Source organism: Seriola aureovittata, chromosome 16 (genome assembly GCF_021018895.1).
Source record: "Seriola aureovittata isolate HTS-2021-v1 ecotype China chromosome 16, ASM2101889v1, whole genome shotgun sequence".
In the NCBI taxonomy this organism is placed as follows: domain Eukaryota; kingdom Metazoa; phylum Chordata; class Actinopteri; order Carangiformes; family Carangidae; genus Seriola; species Seriola aureovittata.
This window is the reverse complement of record NC_079379.1, coordinates 12,651,809-12,673,144: the sequence shown is the minus strand read 5'-3', so window position 1 is coordinate 12,673,144 and position 21,336 is coordinate 12,651,809. Positions and strand designations below refer to the sequence as shown.

The 21,336-nt window shown below is 39.7% G+C and overlaps 1 protein-coding gene across 3 annotated transcripts in view; it reads right to left on the bottom strand.

The window, feature by feature from the left end:
- csmd3b (CUB and Sushi multiple domains 3b) overlaps positions 1 to 21,336 on the bottom strand; it is a 333,374-nt gene that overhangs the window by 79,566 nt on the left and 232,472 nt on the right. For all 3 annotated transcript variants that reach the window (XM_056398790.1, XM_056398791.1, XM_056398792.1), the window contains exons 14-21: positions 13,139 to 13,321; positions 12,484 to 12,810; positions 10,423 to 10,617; positions 8,322 to 8,460; positions 7,592 to 7,779; positions 7,065 to 7,253; positions 2,668 to 2,784; positions 2,118 to 2,333 (exon numbers count right to left, since the gene is read on the bottom strand). In XM_056398790.1, the coding sequence (XP_056254765.1) occupies positions 2,118 to 2,333; positions 2,668 to 2,784; positions 7,065 to 7,253; positions 7,592 to 7,779; positions 8,322 to 8,460; positions 10,423 to 10,617; positions 12,484 to 12,810; positions 13,139 to 13,321 (1,554 nt within the window). The remainder of the gene's footprint in view (positions 1 to 2,117; positions 2,334 to 2,667; positions 2,785 to 7,064; positions 7,254 to 7,591; positions 7,780 to 8,321; positions 8,461 to 10,422; positions 10,618 to 12,483; positions 12,811 to 13,138; positions 13,322 to 21,336) is intronic.

Here is a 21,336-nt window from a genome sequence, read left to right as displayed (position 1 = left end):
ACCCATCACTCTCCAAGAAAAGTCCAGGAAAAATCCACTCTCATAACTACAATAAGACTGACGTCATAATCATTAACTTAATTCATTAAATATTCACTGACAGAGCAAACATGATTTCCTTCCATGTGAAGTAGCCTAACCCTTTTCAATAATTCAGTAACTCTTATGATAAAAACTAATGCAGTCCATTAAAATATAACCTTTGCATAACAACTTATGAACAACAGTGAACAATTTGTACATAAGTTGTGAGTCTCAATTGACTCCACCATGTCCGGGACTGAACTTGTTGATTTCATGTTTAGCGAAGTACAAGAGGAGATGTGTTTTCAGTGGGCTAAGACCGATGATGTGATGTGTATTTCAGGGTGCTGCAGTTTCACACGGGTTGTTGAACATGTTACGACTTATGAGTCACAGTGACGCCTTGTATGTGTTACATTCTGAGTATCAGCTTATGCCATCTGGGAGGTGGTACAACATCCTTCAGTTTATACTCAGATTCAGGTGCTCCTTTATTTCAGAGTCAATAGGAGAGCCTTGTAAGGGCATTGAGGCAAATGATCTTGAGTTATGAGGGGCAGATGTAGCCTTGGTCTTTGTCTTAATTATGACCCTGAACTGTTTTGGATGGCGGTGGTGGTGAAGTCACGCGACCATGGATCGGGACAGCACCTGTGACTTCCACACTTTCTCAGACTACCACGATGAGGCTGAAGGGAATCCATCTCTGTCTCTTTTTTTTTCTTCTTTTGTGTTGTTTAATGGTTGATTACATTCAGTTTAATGTTGCGTAACCTCTCTCCTCTGTTCAGCTTTTTTCTTGAGCTATTCAAGAACAGGGTTTGTTGGTAGTCCTTGAGGCCAGTGGTGAAACATCTCTATTCAGAGGAAAAGTGAGAGTTTAACATTCACTTAACACAGTAACAGTTTTGTGTCGATGTGGCATAAAAAATAGAAAACATTTGACTTTTTTCTTTTTTTTAAGTCAAAAAACATTTTTATTTTATAAATGGATGTCCTGTGCCAAATCCCTTAACAGAAACTGTTGAAAAAAATGTAAAAGTTTGATATGTAAAATCTGGCTGCGCTCCACTTGGCAGGACCCACAAAAAAGATGTGTAACGGGTCAAAAATATATTTATATTAATTCACAGGTGCAGATAAATAAACATGAGACTGGAAAAAAAAAAAACAGGAATTAAAATGACAAGGAAACAAATCAAAATACTGAGTGATAGCAACAGGGAGTAACTTTGGAAAAGGAGGACAGATGGTTACTGCAACTTCAGTTATCGTTGTGTCACTTTGCATTACGTCAAAAACAAGTGGGAGCTGACTGAGAGTGTTTTGCACATCTGAATGGAACAGTACATTACGCCAACCAGCAGATAACCTCAGACCAGCCATCATGCAAGCCCTGCTTAAATACAATCGGGATGAATTTTAAAGTGAGCGACTTTATGGTCTATGTGTTGGGTTGAGTTGTGAAACTTCTACTACTGAGTCAGGTTGGTCTAGATTTGATTTTGAGATAATAACAGGTAAGATGTTGGTTCCAGTACTGAGCTCTGTGGGCGCACAGCGGATGTGGATTTGCAAAACTGGACCGATGCAGGACTCTGTTCTAAACTGCCATTTGAAGTTCAAGTTTTAGAAAAACAGTTGTCAGTCAAGGCATCTGTTGGTTCCACTCCACAGAAACGGTTCTTGTCAAAATCTCAGATCACAAAGTAAAGCTATCACTGATCATTACAATTTAAGAGGCTGCAACTGTCTCTGTCCAAGTAGAAACATTGCTCTGCTTTCTTCTCTTTAGAGAGAGTCTTTAAAGAGAAGATAGGCTATTATTTCACTGTGGTGTCTTGGATCCTCTTTGCGTGGGTTTCTAGGCTGATCCTGTGCAATATTCATAACGGGTGTTATTACATGACTGTGTTTAACAAAGCCTGGTTTGGATTTGAAAATAAACTTCACATTGTTATACAGGATAAGGCTGTTTTTTTTTTACAGTATGAGAAGAGGAACGTCAACTTCTTAAATAAAAGTGATGGTAAATTATATCTAGATCTTGTTGGAGTATAATGGTACAACATGACTATAGGGGAGTAAATTACCAGAGAAAGTTATGTTGAAGCCCTCATATGAAATGGAAAAGTCAGAGATGAATCGAAGCTGGGCTTTGAAGTTGCCATAGAGACCAGCATTGATGTTGCTAGGCAACTCGTTGCCAGTCAGGCGAGCCAGTGGTTGCAGGAAACTCCCGTTCTCAGTAACCAAGAGGTAATCGTGTTGGTCCTCCAGATGAAAAGAATTGAACTGAAACTGGACTCCTGTTCAAGACACACACACACACACACACACACACACACACACACACACACACACACACATACACACACGTTTGTTTCATTCTGAGCGGGCTCATATACCTGGAATTGGTATGAATCATTTTACAGTGTGATCACAGCAGGCACAAATCGTTAATGTCTTGTATCATAGGAATTGAATAATAAAGTGGCATTATGGCATAAACTTCATGTATTGCAAGTCAGTGGTTGTAGTGTAGCAGTAGCTGCACTACTATGTGTGCTACTTGCGACTGTCTCTCACTCTGTCTCTCTCTATTAAGTAGTGTGAATCTGTGTGTGTGTGTGTGTGTCTTGCCTTTCCCGTGGCTGACTTCAACAGTCCAGGTACAGTTGAGAGATGAAGGGTAGCTGTCTGGATAGCCGGGACTAAGGATGGTTCCCCAGGGACCTCTAACATCTCCGCCACAGAGAGCTGGATAGATTGAGAGAGACGGAGTGGGAGAGAGAGAGGCAGAAAGAGAGAGGGAGATATGCAGAGAGAGGGGCAGAGAAGGTTAGCATCAGATTGTTGATAGCTCAAACAGATAATGTTTCCCTGTGGACCTTAAATAGTACTTATATAGCACGTACACACAAGCACATGCACACACAAATGCTACAAGAGCAGGAGTGGTATACAGAGAGAGAGAGAGAGAGAGAGAGAGAGAGAGAGAGAGAGAGAGAGTTCTGTGTAGAAAGTTCTGCCTGCACTAACAGCTGCAAAATTTGTGTGATGTCACACATTAGGAAACGTTAAAACACTGTTATATCAACATGTATTCCCTAATAGCTTTACTTTGAATGTCCCTCGACTGTTGCACAGACAAAAAATGATGATATAAATGGTTGGAAAATCTCCCACACACTGAATTTAAATAGAAATAATGGATTATTTGTTGTCTCAAGTAGTTTAATTTCCCTGAACTAACCATGTGTTATGTGTTTAATGAAACTTTTCAGTTTAACTGCTGGTATGTGAATTATGCAAACTTGTTTTTAGTTGTTTAATTGTGACATGCTCACCAGGCAGAAACAGCTCTCACATAATTAGTGTAGCAACCTGTATAGGGAAGGCTCAGAGGATTCTATAAAAGCACAGGCACACGTAGGTACACTCTGTGGGTGCTAACACATATAATGACAATGATAGTGTGATGATGGCACCTGTCTCCAGCAGAGCAAAGGGTACGCATCAACTTCTATGTTTAGCTGTAATAAGTTCAAGTTTCAAGATCCCTGCTGTAAATGTAACACCTTCCATATCTTAGTGACTTATCTCAACTTCTAATGTGTCAACTACATTCCTGACCTTGATCAAATTAGATCAATTATATTTCAGTGCCTGCTTGGCAAATAAATATTTTTGTTCTGTGAGGTGTTGATTGTTTGGAATCAACTTGTTTGGATTTGCATGAAAATGACTGAAAATCATTATATACAGTGGATATGTAGCGAGCCAAGGAATGTAATAAAAATATAGAGAAAAATAAGTGTATTGAAGTAACTGGAGTTACTGGCTAAAATGCAAAGTTGATTGTTATGTAACAAGTGACCATCTAGACAATAAGTGTAACTTCTTTAGCTGAGAGGTGGAAGATTTGAAACCTATGTTCAAGATTTGGTTGCTTTTAGGACGTACAGTCTCTCAGCAGCAAACTGAGACATGAAATATGAATTAAAGAGAAACGATTGGATATTATTTGAGCTAGTTTTCCACAATATCAATGCTGTGTGAAAGCTGTATAGTGTGAAAGAACTGCAAAATATATTTTGTTTTCTATTAATACAGGCAATTTGTAATTCCAGGCGATTCAAAGCAGTAATATTCAAAGCAGTGAAGCTACACAGATGTTTCTTAGGGACTACTTAAAACTTTTTGAACCTCACAGTATGGCCTCAGGATAACCCTGCAAGTTCTGCACACGGTTCAGCTGTGCACATTGTTATGCAGGATGAGAGTTGTGCTGGCACAGAGATGCTCAGAGTTGAGACCAGGTCCTCAGAAAAGTTTGGAAAAATCTGTTGCCGATTCTATGCATACTAATGCATGCATGTATTGCAAGGTTCTTCATTTCTGCTCGCTCCAGTTGCTTCATCTTACAGTTGGCGGACTGGCCTGTCATTTTCTCTTACAATATGCCGATAAAATGCCATAACATTACCTCAAAAGTGCAACGGTGGCAAAGCAGCAGGGAGAAGGTCAAACCTGTTTCCTTGAGCCGGACATTCTACCAGGTACATGGAAGCTGAAAACCTCCAACTCTGAGAACTGCAACCTAGACTAAAATCTGTAAAATCTGTATTTCATTTCCATGCATTTCCTCTGCTGACCACTGCTATAACCACATAAAACAGATATGTCAGACATTGAAAATGTGCTCAAACCACAAGAGAACACAAGTATTCACACTCAACCTCCATGTTTTTTACAACATCAGCATCTCCCAAAACAAGGGTGAGGACAGAGAGCATTTCCAAACAAAACCAATACACAGATGCAAGAAGGCACACATGCAAGCATGCACGCACACACACACACACACACACACACACACACACACACACACACACACACACACACACACACACACACACACAAACACACATACCGTATACATACAGCCTGACACAATGACTCATGCACAAAACCATGCATGCACACATAGCGCTATTAATTATTAATACTTTTCTGCCAGGAAGCTCTTAATGTTAAACGCTGAGCTATGTGAGAAATTTGAAAAACTGCATTACATCTCTCTCTCTGCCAGTTTCTTTCTCTTTCTCTCTCTCTTAATCTCTTGCTCTATCTGTAGATTTTCTTTTTCATGTCCTCTCATCTTGCTTTGTCTCCACCTCTGTCGTTAGGAGGAGTTTCTATCCATTCTCTCTCCCTCTCTTTTTCTGTGGCTCAATGCAGTGCAGAAGTGCTGCTAAGTGTTTCCACTTCGACACCAATCTTTGGCCTTCAAAAAAGGACAAACATTGACAAAATGATTTGCTTAAATTGTACTTAAATTCATACAACTGGTAAAAGAATCCTGCAGCCCAGAGAAAGGTTGATTCATATTGGTCATTGGTCACGTAACATTACCTTACTGTTTTGGTTAAAAATTGATAAATCTTTGGATCTTTTTTTTGTATGGCTTCTGTGATAATCTTATCATCATCCTTTTCATATTACAGACCACATTAAATTAGGGAATGCTGCTTATTTTCATCTCTCTGAATATACAGTATGAACAACATTTGATTTCTGCTACATTTTCCAAGGCTGACTCAGCTGCCTTTGGCACTGTTCATTGTGTACTAGTTGTCAATCATCAGCATAGACCATTTCTCACCAACCAGAGCAGCAAATATAAATATAAATATCTGTATGGTGCATACTGTGTAAACACAGTCTAATGGCATTCGGTCTGTAAATTCCAGGCGGTGTACTTGATGTTTATATGCTCAAACAGCCTCCTCGGAAAAAACTTCTAACAGTCCCAGGAAATGTGCAATTCAAATGTGGTTAACAAGCGAATGAGCCAACAAGCCGAACCAAGCAAGCCACCACAAAACTGATGCAGCAGTGTCGCATCTCTCCTGCCTTTCTCCTATTCTGCTCCACCATGATTGGAAGAGGGGAGAGAGAGACAGAGAGAGAGGAAGAGAGAGACAGAGAGAGATCCCCCTCCTCCCCTCACCCACTCATGTGACCCTCCTCACTCCTTGATTTGAGAGAGAAGAGAGAGGAGGTGACAGCCAACACAGGCTCTCGTCACCCTTACCTCAAACCTTCCTGTGTTCACAGTTCACACAGGAGAGGGGGTGACAGGAAGCCCGTGGATAAAAGCACCACACACACAGGCACAAGCACACATATATTTCCTGACATACAGTACACATGCTTGCGCGCATGCACACACACACACACACAATGTATATGCCCAGAGATCTCTAATCTTCTCCTCAAATCATCCCCTATCAGCCACAGCAGCCTTCACTGCAAATTGCCCCTACGTAGACCACAGTGTAAGTGCATGTGTCTATGTGCGTACATGTGTTTGTGCGTGCGTGCGTGTGTGTGTGTGCGCTATTCAACCAGTGGTTTTGTCGCAGAACAGCATGTTCTATGTGACTCAGCTCCCCACATAGGGATGGTGGCTCCACTGCTGATCTTTCTCACACACCCCAGTTTCTCTGAGGCTATTGTAATGGATAAGCTAGATAATCTGTATTAGTCTCAAAAGTGTATTGGGTCTTTAGAAATAATAATTATTTCTGTGAACTTATCTTACCTTTCATCTTAAGACTTTTTTCCACAAACTGTCTGATGAGTATGAATGCCATTTTTAAAAAGTAGATATTTCATTTTAGAAAAACCCTGCTCATTTGTAATTTATCAGTGTACTACCATTAGTAGGACTGCAGTCAAGTTGACCTTGGGCCATGTCATGTCATTATGTGCTCCCACACCGCATACTGTGTGTACTGTATCTACACCAAGGTCAAGATGAAATGTTGTGTTTCATTTTATGCACCTTTTGTTCTTGAAAATGAATAGGAAGGAATAACAACAAAGTACCATACATTGTTTATAAAGTGACCCGATGATGACAGAGGACATGTCATATTCAAAGAAACCTCTTTCTCTTACTTATTCTGTGTAGTAAATCACAGCTTCAACTGTGTCGCAACACAAATTAGAAGCTCTTTTGAGGTATTTACCATCACATGTAGGCAAAGGGTGGCTCCACCAGTGGTTCTTCTCACATACTAGTGGCTCTTCATGGCTGAGTCTGTAGCCAGAATCACAGCCAAATGACACTGTGGACCCAATGGAGAAATCCTGTCCATACCGAATACCATTGACAGGAATACCAGGGTCCAGACATGAGTAGCTGTCCACTGTAACACCTGAAGAAGAGAAAAGGATGCATATAATCATGGTTGTTTGGTTTTTGCAGGTAATGATTTTATGTGTGGCCAGCTTGTGAAACTGTGTGAGGAGGACTGTGATGTTGTTTCCCACTGTGTGTGTGTTTAGAGAAACAATGAAAATACATTTCTGCAAAACATATTCTCATTGTTTTCTTATATATTCAGCATCTGGTACAATTTTATACACATTAACTGCATGTGTATTATTCAGATCTGTAGAAGACAGAGGACATTATCTTTAAGTCAGCTTTGCATTTATGAATGACTGCCCACAGAGTATATGTATACATATGCTTTATTTGTTTCTTACTTACTTTCATATAATATTTTGAAGCCAGCGTTTGAACGGCTGTTATCGGTGGTAAACAGCAGATACAGAAAGTTGCTGCTGCTGAACAGGAACTGAGGCACCTGGGTGCCATTAAAGGAGCCAACCAGAGGAGACAGGAGGTTTGGCCCATCATGGATCTCCAGGAAGTCATAACCCAACTCTGTCTGGAACCTGTAAGACAAAAATAATAAAACATTACATTTTCTTGATCATTACCTTTATGGTGATAATAATTTTGTAAACCTGACTGAAAATCTTTTTTAATGGAGTTAACATGCTGTAGGGAGAGAAAAAGAAATGTTTAAGAGGTCCAGGCTCCCAAGCCCTCTACAGAGTTTTGAGCCAATATTGTTAAATACACTTTACAATGAAATGAAGTTGAAACAGAAGCTCAAACCCATGAAAATTTAATTGAAAGGATTCTCTAAAGTCTTGCATATTTTGCCAGTTCACAGCTCAGAGAACACATAACATAAACCAAAATATTAACCAGCCTTCCTGATCAACATACAGCTCCCAATGTTAATTATTCAGCCAATGAAATTTAAGAGTTCGTAATTTTATTCATGGTGAATCCCCATGATCTTTAAGTCTTGCAAATCTTTGCTTGTGAGAAGTAATCGATGATGATTCTGATGAATCTGCACAGTTTTGCCCGTTCAAAGCTCTGAGAGCTTTTATAATACGCAGAATCAAAGAATTAAACCACCCACCTGTCAAATGTGATTTTGATGGAGCGCCCAGGTTCTGATTCAATCACCCACTCACAGCTCAGGGAGTCTTTATAGTAACCAGGCCAACCAGGAGACAAAATCACTCCACTTGGGGCTGAATAGTGGCCTCCACACGGGGCTGGAGGAGGAGAGAAAGAGAAAGAGAAAGGGAGATATAGTGGACACAAATAAAATTGAAGAAGAAAGATGATTTGTATAGTGAGAGTGGAAGTGAAGTCCAAGTCCAGGTTGATGAGGGAGAACAGACACCGGAGAGATCTGGCAGGATTTAGTATGTAGCTTAAGTTCCATGAGTAGCTGACATGAAGGCAACTTGAATATATCTTTTATTTAGTCAATCTTCTTGTCTGAAATTTTGTTTCCTGATGATACAGCTGCTGTGTTTCTGGACCCCTGATCAATCAAAATCTAATATTTTGTCTCTTTTTAGCACTGCTTTGGTCTCCACCAACTCCTGAGAGAAACATGCTAAAATGGTCGATCATGTTCACCAGCTAGTTGCTGACTCTGTCTGCCGGTTGGCACAGATAGCATACAGTGGGTTTAGCACATCTTTTTGCTCTAAGTGAATTCAAGGTGCTGGCTGCTATACCAAAAGAATTAGCTGAAATTTGCAAGAACACTCTGTAGAATAGGGGGAAAGCAGCACAGTCGGGAGATAATTATATATGGATTTTTCACTACGAGTAACATCTTCCACATGACATGTAGCCATTTAATCCATTGTTAATATAAAATATTGATAGAGCAGCTTCAAATTTACTGTCAGGAAAAGTCTTCCACATACTTAAAATAACTTTGTATGCAAAAATCCTGCCAGAGACTGACTCAGATGAACACTATATCTGCATCGTTAGATCATTTCCATTACATGCTCATTAAAAATACAAATGAACTACGTGCTCAAGGATTCTCTTTCAATACACTCTAGAATGTAAGGATGGTATTAAATGTTATGCAAAAAATATACATTAACACCCAAAAGAAATCTGAACAATCAAGAATATTCATATTCATACACATCATGCACACACACACACACACACACACACACACACACACACACACACACACACACACACACACACACACACATATATACAGTGTATATATATATATACACTGTATATATACAGAATTTATATCAGAACGTTATCTGTTATCACCATATTACATTAGCCAGAAGCCATTCTGTCCCACTCTTCTTTTAAATTTGATCTTGTTTAGAGTTTAACTTAGTGTCTGATTCAATTCGTTCTGGTCTGTACCTCCTGAATACAAGTAAGTGAATTTTCCATCTAAGTAGTTACAGACACACATTAGCTACAATGGATCTAGGGACATTAAATGACCTGGAGCACAATTAACGTCAGCTTTCTTTGTACTATAAACAGCTCCATCAAGAGGAGCTGTGTTAGAAATACTTACAGTTAATTATATCTGCTGTTGGAATTATAACTAAAACACTTACACACTTTCAGTCCTTTTGTCCCATGTAGTTCCATACAAGCTGTTAGACTTTTTTTGATTAGATTTGGTGCTAATACCACTTTGAAAAATGACCATATATTTAAATTTAAATATAATTACTATGACTTTAAACTATGGATGATAAATGACAGTGTTAATAGTGTGAAATTGATATAAAAATTATACAGTGGAGTGGTGTAAAGACTAATAAGAAGACTTTACTTCACTTTTCAAGGAAGTGGTGACAGTTTCTTGTGATTTTTATAACATGCCACTATGATAATTATGTCTAGTCATATCTAACATATTCATATGTGTGACATTAACTTAACACATTTAACTTAAATGTCATTCCATAGATTTTCTTCCCACATATACCTTACAAGAAAGGGTTTCATATTCTTAATTACGACTACAGTCAAGAGTATCTGTAGCTTCAGTTCTCTCTCTAGGCATTTAGGTTAACTGGCCACCTCCATTTTTTCCCTCTGTCAAACTGACAGCAGATAAATTCCAACTCCTGGGTCTTTACGCTGTAATAATGATGATATCCTGGATGACATATTGTTCCCAAGTTAATAGTTTAATCAGCAATCTAGTCAATATTTACCTTCACATTTAGGGATGGGGCCGCTCCACATGACTTTTCCTCTTTCTAACTGACAGGAGATGGTCTCGGTTCCTTGGGTCTTGATAAAACCGTCCTCGCAGACCACAGAGATGGAGCTGCCAAGCTGGAAGCTGTCTCCGAAGCGTCGAGCGTTGATAGGAATGCCAGGGTCTGGACACTCATTATGGCCAAATGCTGGGGGTAAAAAGTTACAAGGAGACAGAAATATGATGAGGAAGATATTGGACACTAGACACCCACAGAAGGAGATAGACATGTGCATGAAAAATGTTATTAAAGAATATGAGACCTATACTTTACGGGTACTCACGGGCGACATTTTATTCATCATTTTGATGAAATTTCTGAGAACCAATCATATAGATCTATTGCTGCAATGTAACAGACCTGGCCAAGGAGACGTCTATAAATGTCTCCTGTAATCCGTCTGTTCCATATTCCTGCCCTGTATTTCTGTGTCTTTGCTCATACGCTCGTTTCTCACGCTACAGTATATTTGCACTGTGCTTGGGTTTGAGCTAAGAAAATTTCCCGACAAAATTTCTGTGAGCATGTCTGCTTCAGGATATGATCTGGCTCATCAGATTACAAGAATATAAAGTCCAACTTTAAAATGCCTGTGTTTTGCCAGTTGAAGCAATCTGGTGTTCATGTGATAGAGAGATTAAAAATTACAAATGCAGTGACCCAAAAAAAGTCAGAAATACACAGAACAGTATGAGCTGAAATCACAGTAACACTGTCAGGGAACTTGTGGACGGAACATTTCAGCATGTTGGGAAATATGTCTGTTTGCCATCAAAACCACAGTCAGAGGAGAAGATCAATTCCATCTCTGTCTGTCCGGTATGGAGCCTAAATTAGCTCAAAGACTGCAAGCAGGGGCAAACAGTTGACCTGCATCACAAATGAACAAATATGCCTTCCAAGAAACCCAAAACTATTTCATTTACTGTACATGTTGTATCCTGTTGTCTTGCAAGACAGTCATCAATACATCTAAGAGTCACCTGGGTTTTGATCAATTACAAAAGTAGTAGCTGCCAAGTTTACAATGAAGACAGAACTTCTGAGATGCTAACTGCTCCTCAAACCCTAATGTCTTGGATTCTATTTTGACTCTAAATACGATGTTAAAAAAAGGCAATTTGGGAGCGTTTGGAAGGTGTATTATTTTACTTTTGACGGAACTAGGATAACATTTTCCGCTTACTTCAAGTCTTTGCGCAAAGTAGGGCTAAACACATCCTGGACCTCTCTCTGTACTGGACGCGCAGAGATGAAATAGATATCAATCGTCTCATCTGACTCTAGGTATGACAACAAACAAGCCAAAAAGTTCCTGAAAAGTCTTTCTTTAATGCTTTCCTTGCCTTATTTTCCTCTTTAATCTGCAACCTACACCTCTATTCTTAGCTGATGTAATGACCACATGACCTCTCTTGAATCAATACAGTTTGTCTTTTGTCTTTTAAGAAACACTTTGTGTTGTTGAGGCTGCCTGCCTGATCTAACTGTTAGTGAATTAAAAGAGCTTCTACCTAAAATGAAACATCCAAACATCTAACCCACGAGGGGGAAAAATTGCATTTTCTTAGTAACTGTTCACTTGAAAATTAAAAAGATGATAAGAAGCTGACATTGAAACACCTTTCACTAAACATAGTTTTGATTGTAACAGATGAAGTTTAGACCACAAAATGGTTCAAGTATGGATGGATATAGAGCTTCACAATGAATACACCTCACGTCCCATACAGGTACTTGTGGTCTAGGCTGAAAGTCATGCATAAAATTCATATACAGTTATATGAGAAATGCTGCCTTATAGCTTCGTCTCCTGCATTATTCTGCTGCAAAGGAAAATAAATATAAATGATCATTTTCCTGCTGTAACCATGGGTCAAAACAAAAATGATTTTGATCATATATAGTGTATTGCCACATTTCATCTTGTTTTGCAGCAAAGCAAATATAATCTGTCATTTCCTTTTATTTAAGTAGCAAAGTAGAATAAAAATAAATAAGAAAAATACATACTACTGTAAGTAATATTAAATCCTCTTCCTGACATGGAGTGATCAGCCTGAAACTCCAGCCTCAACGTGTTGGTATTGGACGTCAGATGGGAAGGACTCTCAGCTCCAGAAAACCTCCCAATAACAACGGCGTCATTTGTCTCGCCATCTTTCACCGTTAGGGAATCATAGGGTGCCTCCAGGTCAAAGTCATTAAATGCCAAGTGGATTCTGGAGCCTGGATCTGATTGGATGAGCCAGACACAGTTCATATTGTTCCCATAGCCTTCTGGGTAATCTGGGGAGAGGACGGTTCCTGAGGGAGCTGTGAAGTTGGACATGCAGGGGACTTTCGGAGGAAGAGATGTACAGACAGACAGAGAGACAGACAAAGACAAAGAGAGACAGAGAAGGAAATAAAAATGTCGGAAAGGAATGGGAGGGAAGTAAAAGAGATGCAGAGAGAGACATTTTCTGTTAAATATTAATTCTCCACAGCATCATCGGTCATCATCCGCTCCGGGCCATAATAAACTCTGTACTGTCACCATGGTGACAGGTCAGACTGAATGTTATTAACACATCACAGCAGAGCACATGCCATACTTTTTTAAAGAAAATTCTATCTTCTTCGGCCATTTCACTGAAAATCACATATCAACGATTGTATTACTTACATATGCATATGGGGATGTTTGCCGACCACTGATTGTTGTCTTGGCAGGATATCGTTTTCTCTCCAATCAGCTCGAAGCCAAACTGGCACTCAAATCTCAGGATCCCTCCATTTGAAAAGCTATCCCCCTCTCTTATTCCATAGAGAGGAGTCCCTGGGTCACCACAGCTCTCTTTGTCTATTTCTGTAAAGATACATTTTCAAAAGGAGATATCAACATCTGTGTGGACCTTGGAGACTAAGACCAGGCCGAAGGACCTGTGTTAATATGAATCTTCAGCCAGTCTCAAAGGGTTTACTTAGTGTTTTCAAACTAATTTTAGAAAATACAATTAATAGGCAAAACAATCAAAAAAAAAGGCAAAGAATATAATGAACATGCCATGGGACGTTCTCTCTCACTCTCCCTGCCCTCTCACTTCCTCTGTGTATTTCAATGGAACTTTCCAGTCCTTGCCATTCTCCACTCATCCACCAGATGTCCTTGGACTTTCCCACCTTTCCAGTCTGACATCCACACCCGTCAGTACACTTGGCGCTAAGTCCCCCTATTCACCCACCCTGCCCACTTAATAGCAGTCCTCTGCCTGATCTACAATGCTGCTGTGTGATTTTGCGTCCAAGCCAACCTTGAACCTTGTACTTGCCTGTCTGTACCCTGTCCCCTCCCACTTTCCCATGAATCTGTTTGTGACCTGCCTCCTGTGTTTAGATCTGGTGCCTGTGCCTCATCTGCCTGCCTTGCCTTACTGGACTTGCTTGCTTAGACTGCCTTACTGAGGTCAATCTGTAAGCCTGTTTTTTGACAGTTCATTCAAGTAAAGCCCCTTAAATCTATCTGCTCAGACTCTGTCTGTGATCGGGTCCTCTATCCTGTTGACTCTGTACACAAACTGGAACAGAAATAACATCTTTTCTTAATTATTTTTTGCTGGCATCTCTGACAGAGACTGAAGAGAGTGACGGGAAACACAGCAAGAGAGAGAGAGACAGTATGACATGCAGCAAAGGGCCTGGGGCTGGATTCAAACTTAGGCCGCTGCGGTCAGGATTCAGCCTTGACGTGTGTTACGCATGTACATGTGTTATTTATGAGATATGCAAAAAAGTTTTCAAGGATAAAGGCTTGAAAATAATGAAAAATAAGGCACAATGATCACAAGAGACACATAACTAAAGCACTGTATACACTACAGAGGTGTGACAAATATTGCTAACTAGCAACCAATTTGCAAACGCTACTTACAGACAGATTGCAAATGGAGAAGCCACAAATGATTGTGGTTCATAAATTTTAGATAAATTATATGTCTCTCATATGTATAAGTTGCATAGTCTGTATTTCTTTTTGTGATATCGTATGTTTGGATGTTGTAAATTTGGTAAAACAGGGCTCTTGCTTTGGAAGGGTATTTTAAAGAACCATTAGCATATCCTGTATTTTTCTGGAGTCTAGCTTTAAAAACATTTGAGCAAATAACACCATGCAGTGTTATCAGCCTCAAGTACTCAATGTCCATCTTTCCCGGCTGTGAAGCACTGTATCATGCTACATGAGCTCATCATTCATTTCAACAGAAATCTACTGCCAACTGAATAGTCTTGCTTGAAGATGATTGGCTCTTGGTTTGCTGAGTCAGATGAATTTCTTGAATGCTTTTACTTACGTAGTTCATTTAGCCCTGAGCAAGTTTGTATCCATCTCTTTCTGCATGTCTCCTTCCCCTGAGTTTGCAAGTATTCCTGACACCTCTTTTTTCCAGTTCGCTCTGACCGTAAGGTTAGACAGATGCTCCTTTGATTCTATATAAAGGTGCCACTGTGCCGCCATAATTCTCTGTAAAAATCTTGTGTACAGTATCTCTGGAAATACACCCTCTATTTCCCAAGCCTTCCTCTCCTTTATTCCCCTGTTCTCTTCTCCTGTTTTCAGTATTATTTACAGGATTGGCCCATGGCAGGAAGCAAAGGTGTGTGCTTTGTGTGTGTGCTTTACAGTTAGTATATACGTGTGTGTGTGTGTGTGTGTGCGTGCGCTTACGTGCGTGTCTGAATGCATGTTTGTGATGTATTGCATTAATTTCCATCATGACATCGTCTTTATGAGACCCGCAGACTCAACCAATCACAACCTGCCTAACACACATGCTGGTGCGTGAACACACACAGATACACAAACACCTAGCAGAAGAATGGAGAACAAATTGCTTTGGAGAGAAAACAGGCATACTGTCGGAACATTCCTATACTGGTACTCTCTCTCACACACACACACACGCACACGCAAGCACGCACGCGCACGCGCACACACACACACACACACACACACACACACAAAGCCACACGATCACACATCCGAAGTCAGTCTCTCGCTTAGCATTGCACACATGGACACACACATTTCTGTCTCTCTCACACACATACACACACACATAATCCTATTGTGTTTGTAACAACAAGGTTGACAGATTCACAAAGGGGGATTAGGCTCCTTAAAGCGTATGTATGTGTGTGTATGTGTATGTGTGTGTATGTGTGTGTGTGTGTGTGTGGGGGGGGGGGGCAACAAACAATATTATGCTTGTGATGATGCCCCATTCCATTCTGTTCTATAATATTCCATTATGTTCACACTACTTTGTCCATGGTAATACACATGTATGCACACAAATATATACACACCATGGACACAAACACACATAAAAGGAGAATGAATACACTACCTGTAAGTGAGTAAGGTAATAGATTTGGGGGGTGTAACGAGATTTGCCGAAAATAAACTTATTGGCTAGGCTGCTAATAGTGATCAAATGCTGAATGTATAGATGTATGCTTGATGTATAGTCTAATGCTTGTCATATGCTAAAAACTGTCTCCTGCATGTTTCTGTTGATGCTGTGGTTCTATTGTAGATGTGTATCCCTTACTAATGCTACAGAAACAAAAGTAAGATGCATTAAACACATTAAACCACATCAAACAGTAGCCATAGTAGCCACAGCAGGAGAGGGAGGGAGTGGAAAGTCTATTATGTAGACTCAAGCGGGTTTGCAATGGAAGGAAGAAATGAGAACTTCAGCCTGTCTAATTAGCTTGTGGTTGTATGAATCTGTGACCTAAAGGGAGTGGCTCAAATTGACTTGTTCACACTGTAGACATCAGTGAGGATGGTCTGTTGAATGAAAATGATCTCATTTATTACACTCGCAATGCTGACATTTTTTCTGCCGCTCTCAGGTTTCAAACCAGGCCACTGAGGAGCTTTTGAGGATTGATTTGGTAAGGGATGTGTGTAAGAAAGACATCAATTTTCTGTTCTCATTAAAACACACAATTTCTGCCCACTCTTGTTACAAAGTGCACAAAATCATTTTTTTTTTATACTCAATGGTGTAACTCCCAAATACCTGGAACTCTGTAAATTGGACTTTAAGATCATAGACAGTAATTGGGCTGTTCTCTTTGATCTGGACACATCCCAGTGCAGAAATACATCACTCCAGAGGCTGCTGTAAAAACACCCAGACTCTCATGACCTTGTAATAGGCTTGTGATTCCAACATAATCAGTGAATTTCAGGATGTGCCTGTCCTCACAGAGATTCTGGTAATCATCTATGTACAGAAAGTACAGGTGAGAGAACAGGACAACCACATCTCAGAGGCTTTTTTGTCATTTTTGTTCCACTAAGGTGTCCCTGTCACTTCCTCCTCCCACCTGAGAACAACATGTTAGAAAATCTGAATGAATAACCAAATAAATGTTTCATCAGTGAATACAGTATTGCCTTAAGTACGCTGTGTCACATCACATCAGAGAGTAAAACCACTAAACGCCTGGCAAGACTATACTTAACCAAGGTCAAAGCTGCATTTTCCAAACCTCTCTTCTGCTTATAGTAAAGACAAAGAATCTAACGAGCTCTCAACCATCTGGAGCTTGTTCTTGATGAGCCTTTCAACGTACTTCATGACCAATAAGGGCCAAAACCCCCTCGTATGTTCTACTAAGTACAACATTGCTTCGTCAATCCCTGTCCATTTAATCTATTTTAGTACGTAGGATATTCCATTGTTAGGGAAGCTGGTGTTGACAATTAAATGACCAGCAGGCAAAACAGGAATCACATTCATTGTGCCTGCTCAGTTACCCAGTGTTATAATTGATTTGAAATGTATGGAATATATTATTAAGTCCTAATGAGAGGAAGAATCAATTTTTACAACGAATTTTGACTGACTGCAGTATTTCAATATGACTGGCTACAAGAGGACTAAATATCACATGAGTCAATAATGCATGACTATAAAATGAAATGCTGTTTATAGTGCTGTGATTAAGTAAGCCCTGCCCTTCACAGATTACCTTTGAAGCACATAAGCATGCATATATATGTGCACACACACACAAACAACCAAAGAAGCTTTGACTCACTACCTCAATACTAAGGTTATTGACTGTAAAATTGAACCACATTTCTAGTTATGTTGTGAATGAATATTTCATGAATTCATATTTCATGGTGTTTCAGCTGCTGTGAATAAAATGCTGTTTAGTGCTGTGTGATTAAGAGAGTCCTGCTCAGTATTTGGACTACAGTGCTGCAAGAGGACTGAGATCCCAAGGGACGCAAAAACAAATTTTATTGGTGCAGAAAATATTCACACTAATGTCGGATTGAGCGGGCGTCCAATATCATTGAACGTTTTGTCATTCATAAATGATTTTTGGTACCAAATTATGTAATTAGAATAAAAAATTATATGTGTCATTAACATGAAATAAATTTTTATCCCTATTATAATCTACCAATCAAAAGTTACATTCTAAAACATAACACACACAGAAACATATGGATGCAAAAATGTAAGGAGATATGAAGCAAAAACAGACGCACACACGCATTGCAGTCTCTCTGTCCCTGTCAGCGCACGCATAATATGTATGCACACACACACACACACTGCAGATCAATCGAACCAGGGGTCAACTGTGCTGTAAAAATCCACCTTGACATCTTTCCCTCCTATAAAATACATCACATATTAAAAACCATAAAAAAACAGATGAAAAATCTAAAATAAAATCTTAAAAGTAAGCGCTGACATTATGACTCTGTGATGGGATCTGCTGAAGAGAGAAGAGAAGAGAAGAGAAGAGAAGAGAAGAGAAGAGAAGAGAAGAGAAGAGAAGAGAAAAGAAGAGAAGAGAAGAGAAGAGAAGAGTGATGATATAGTAACATTCAAATTCATATCATGTGTTTGTCTTAGCTGCAGAGTAATAGCAGGCTCGCTAAGCTCTGAGATAAATCTGGTAACATCTAGCATGTGGAGTAAACCAGGTTAAAGCCATTTGTCATGAGATAAACACGTGTACCATCTAACCCTCCTTTACAACTGGCTGTGAAGCAGTAACTTGACATCTATGCTGCACTTTGTAGTCTCCTAGCACAGTGTTATATAACATAGAATGATGGGATAATACTAGACTGATGCACTTAAAAAAGCCGGTGCTCGAGGGAATGACTCATCCCCGGAAACAAATTCTCAAAATCACCATTCACTTGAGTTTCATTGAAAATGGATGAGTGGTGAGGCAAATATTTGCACTTATCGTTCAATGTTCTCTGTCGTTTATCAAAATACTTGAAAGGACAGTAATTATACATGCTGTCATATGTCTGGCAGACAGATTTCTATACTGTATTAATGTACACACTATAAGTGAAACAATTATTGGTGATGCAGTCTATTTTACTGAGCACTTCTTCTCACTCTCACTCATAATATCAGTTCTGACCTGCCCTGACTGGAGTCGTAGCTCTTGTGTCTCATTACTCAAAGCTCATGTCTGGCATCACATGAGACAACTCACATCACAACACACCTGACAGTGCCATTAAAGTGAAGTACAGGTGTCTTTACCTTTTACCTGCCATGTCCCTTCATCAAAATATGGCTTTAGTGAATAAAAGGTGACTCAGGGCAAATGAGCACCTGTGCCTTTTTTCATTTGGCAGGAATCAGCTGCTAATCCTCAGAGTAACAGAAGGTTTACTCTGTGCGGAGCGCTGAATCCTGCATCAATCCAATGGGCAGCTGCTGCATTTAAATTATAGAAACCGATGGTGGTGCTCTAAAATCCTACTCTGTGGAGGCCCTTAAAATGTCGAAAGTAAGATGAGCTGGTGATGGATTGCTGCAGAAGCCACACAGAGATCTCACAATCAATTTGAACGGACTTTGCAACCAAATCACTGATTAGAAAAACATGAAAAGAGGAGAAGAGGAACTGAGGTAGGTAAACCCTGCTAGCCATACCAAACCTTCCTTCTGACTTAGAATATGACAAAGTTATTAAAACATTACTTCATGTGATGGACTTCACCAAAAAAATGTATCTGAAAGCTGTACAGACTCTGCACCAATTTTAAGAAGAAAATTCAGCACATTCCCTGTGCCTGCTCCATTCAGTTTGAATGATAACACATTTTCACATTTTGAATATGTACTATTCATTCAATAGATAAACAATCTGAAACACTACTCATGTGATATCTGTGTGCTGTGTTTCATGAGGTTGTACATTCAACACTAAAATGCATAATAAATAAAACATGTAATACTGTCATTGTTATTCCCAAAAAATAACATTTACAACTAAAGTAAATTAGAATGAAAACATAACTGATTCCTCAGAAATATCCACAGATACTCATTGTAGCCTCTAAGAGTGACTTGTTTTGAACAAACTGTGGCTGTTTCTATTCTTAAACCAAAATCCAATTTTAAGTCAAATATCATTCTGTAAATATATATGCGACGAAAGGTCTGACATGCATCCATGCAGTGAAACACTCAATATCTTTTTCATTCCATAGAAAACAAAAATAAATCACTGATATGCTGTTTTATCGTTGTTTAACTCAAACCATAAAGAAAATTCAAGGCAAATATTATGCTTTGAAAGTATGTGTGCATAGGTATTGTGTAACTCCATAATCACACATAAACATACACACACTGATATATTATGCTCTAAAGCCTCTGTGCAGACAGATATATAAGCTTTTACTATATTTATTTATTCATGGAGTAGACACAAAGTCACTGAAACTTTAATGTAAATGATGCCAATAATGTTACAATGCTCTCTTAAATCTATAGCTGTGGCATGCCACGGTTCAAGATCGACTAAAAGATTGCCGTGCAGACAACCTGGACTGCTGCGTGTGTGTGTGTGTGTGTGTGTGTGTGTGTGTGTGTGTGTGTGTGTGTGGTCTTGCCTTGCAAGAGAGAGTGGAGTCAAAGTGTGGCCAGGTTGGTGACCTTGGCTTTAATAATAGATGGATGGTGACAAGAAAAAGAGAGGGACAGCGAGCGAGCAAGAGAGAGAGAGAGAGAGAGAGAGAGAGAGAGGCCATGAGACAGACAAAAGCAGAAACACAGTCAGGTGGGGAGTGAATAAGTGAAAACAAGAAACAGAGAAGCAGGACGGGGCAGCTGAGAGACAACACACAGAAGATGGGTGGCTGATATAGGAAATGGGTTGAGAGAGAGGAAGGCAGAGGCAGTGAGACCAAATAACAGTGCATTATAGAGTAACTGACAGAAAATGCAGTTATTTTAGAAAGAAGGGAAAGAGAGGGGGATAGAGAGACTCTTAATGAAGAAAAATGAGACCGATAGAGAGACAAATACAGAGAGAAAGGGAAGAGAGGGAGAATGTGAGGAGTGAAAGAGGTGAGTGACTTGTTGGTAGAGCTCCGTTGGCTCACTGATGGAGGACCTGTCTAACACACACACACACACACACACACACACACACACACACACACACACACACACACACACACACACTCACGCAAACACACACACACACACTCACACACACGCACACACAGTCACGCAAACACACACACACAGACACACACACAATCACACGCACACTCACACACACACACACACGCACACACACACACACACACACACACACACACGCACACGTATACATTGTGTAGTGCTTCAGTGACTTTGCAGCAAGGCTTGAGTTACTGATAATGTTTATATTACATAGCCAAGGTCTATGGAATGTGGCTTTAGGAACACACATGCATAAACACATACACACATGCACACATACATAGTCTCTTTCTCCCATTTTTCCTTTCTCCCATTTCTCAATAACACACAAACATGT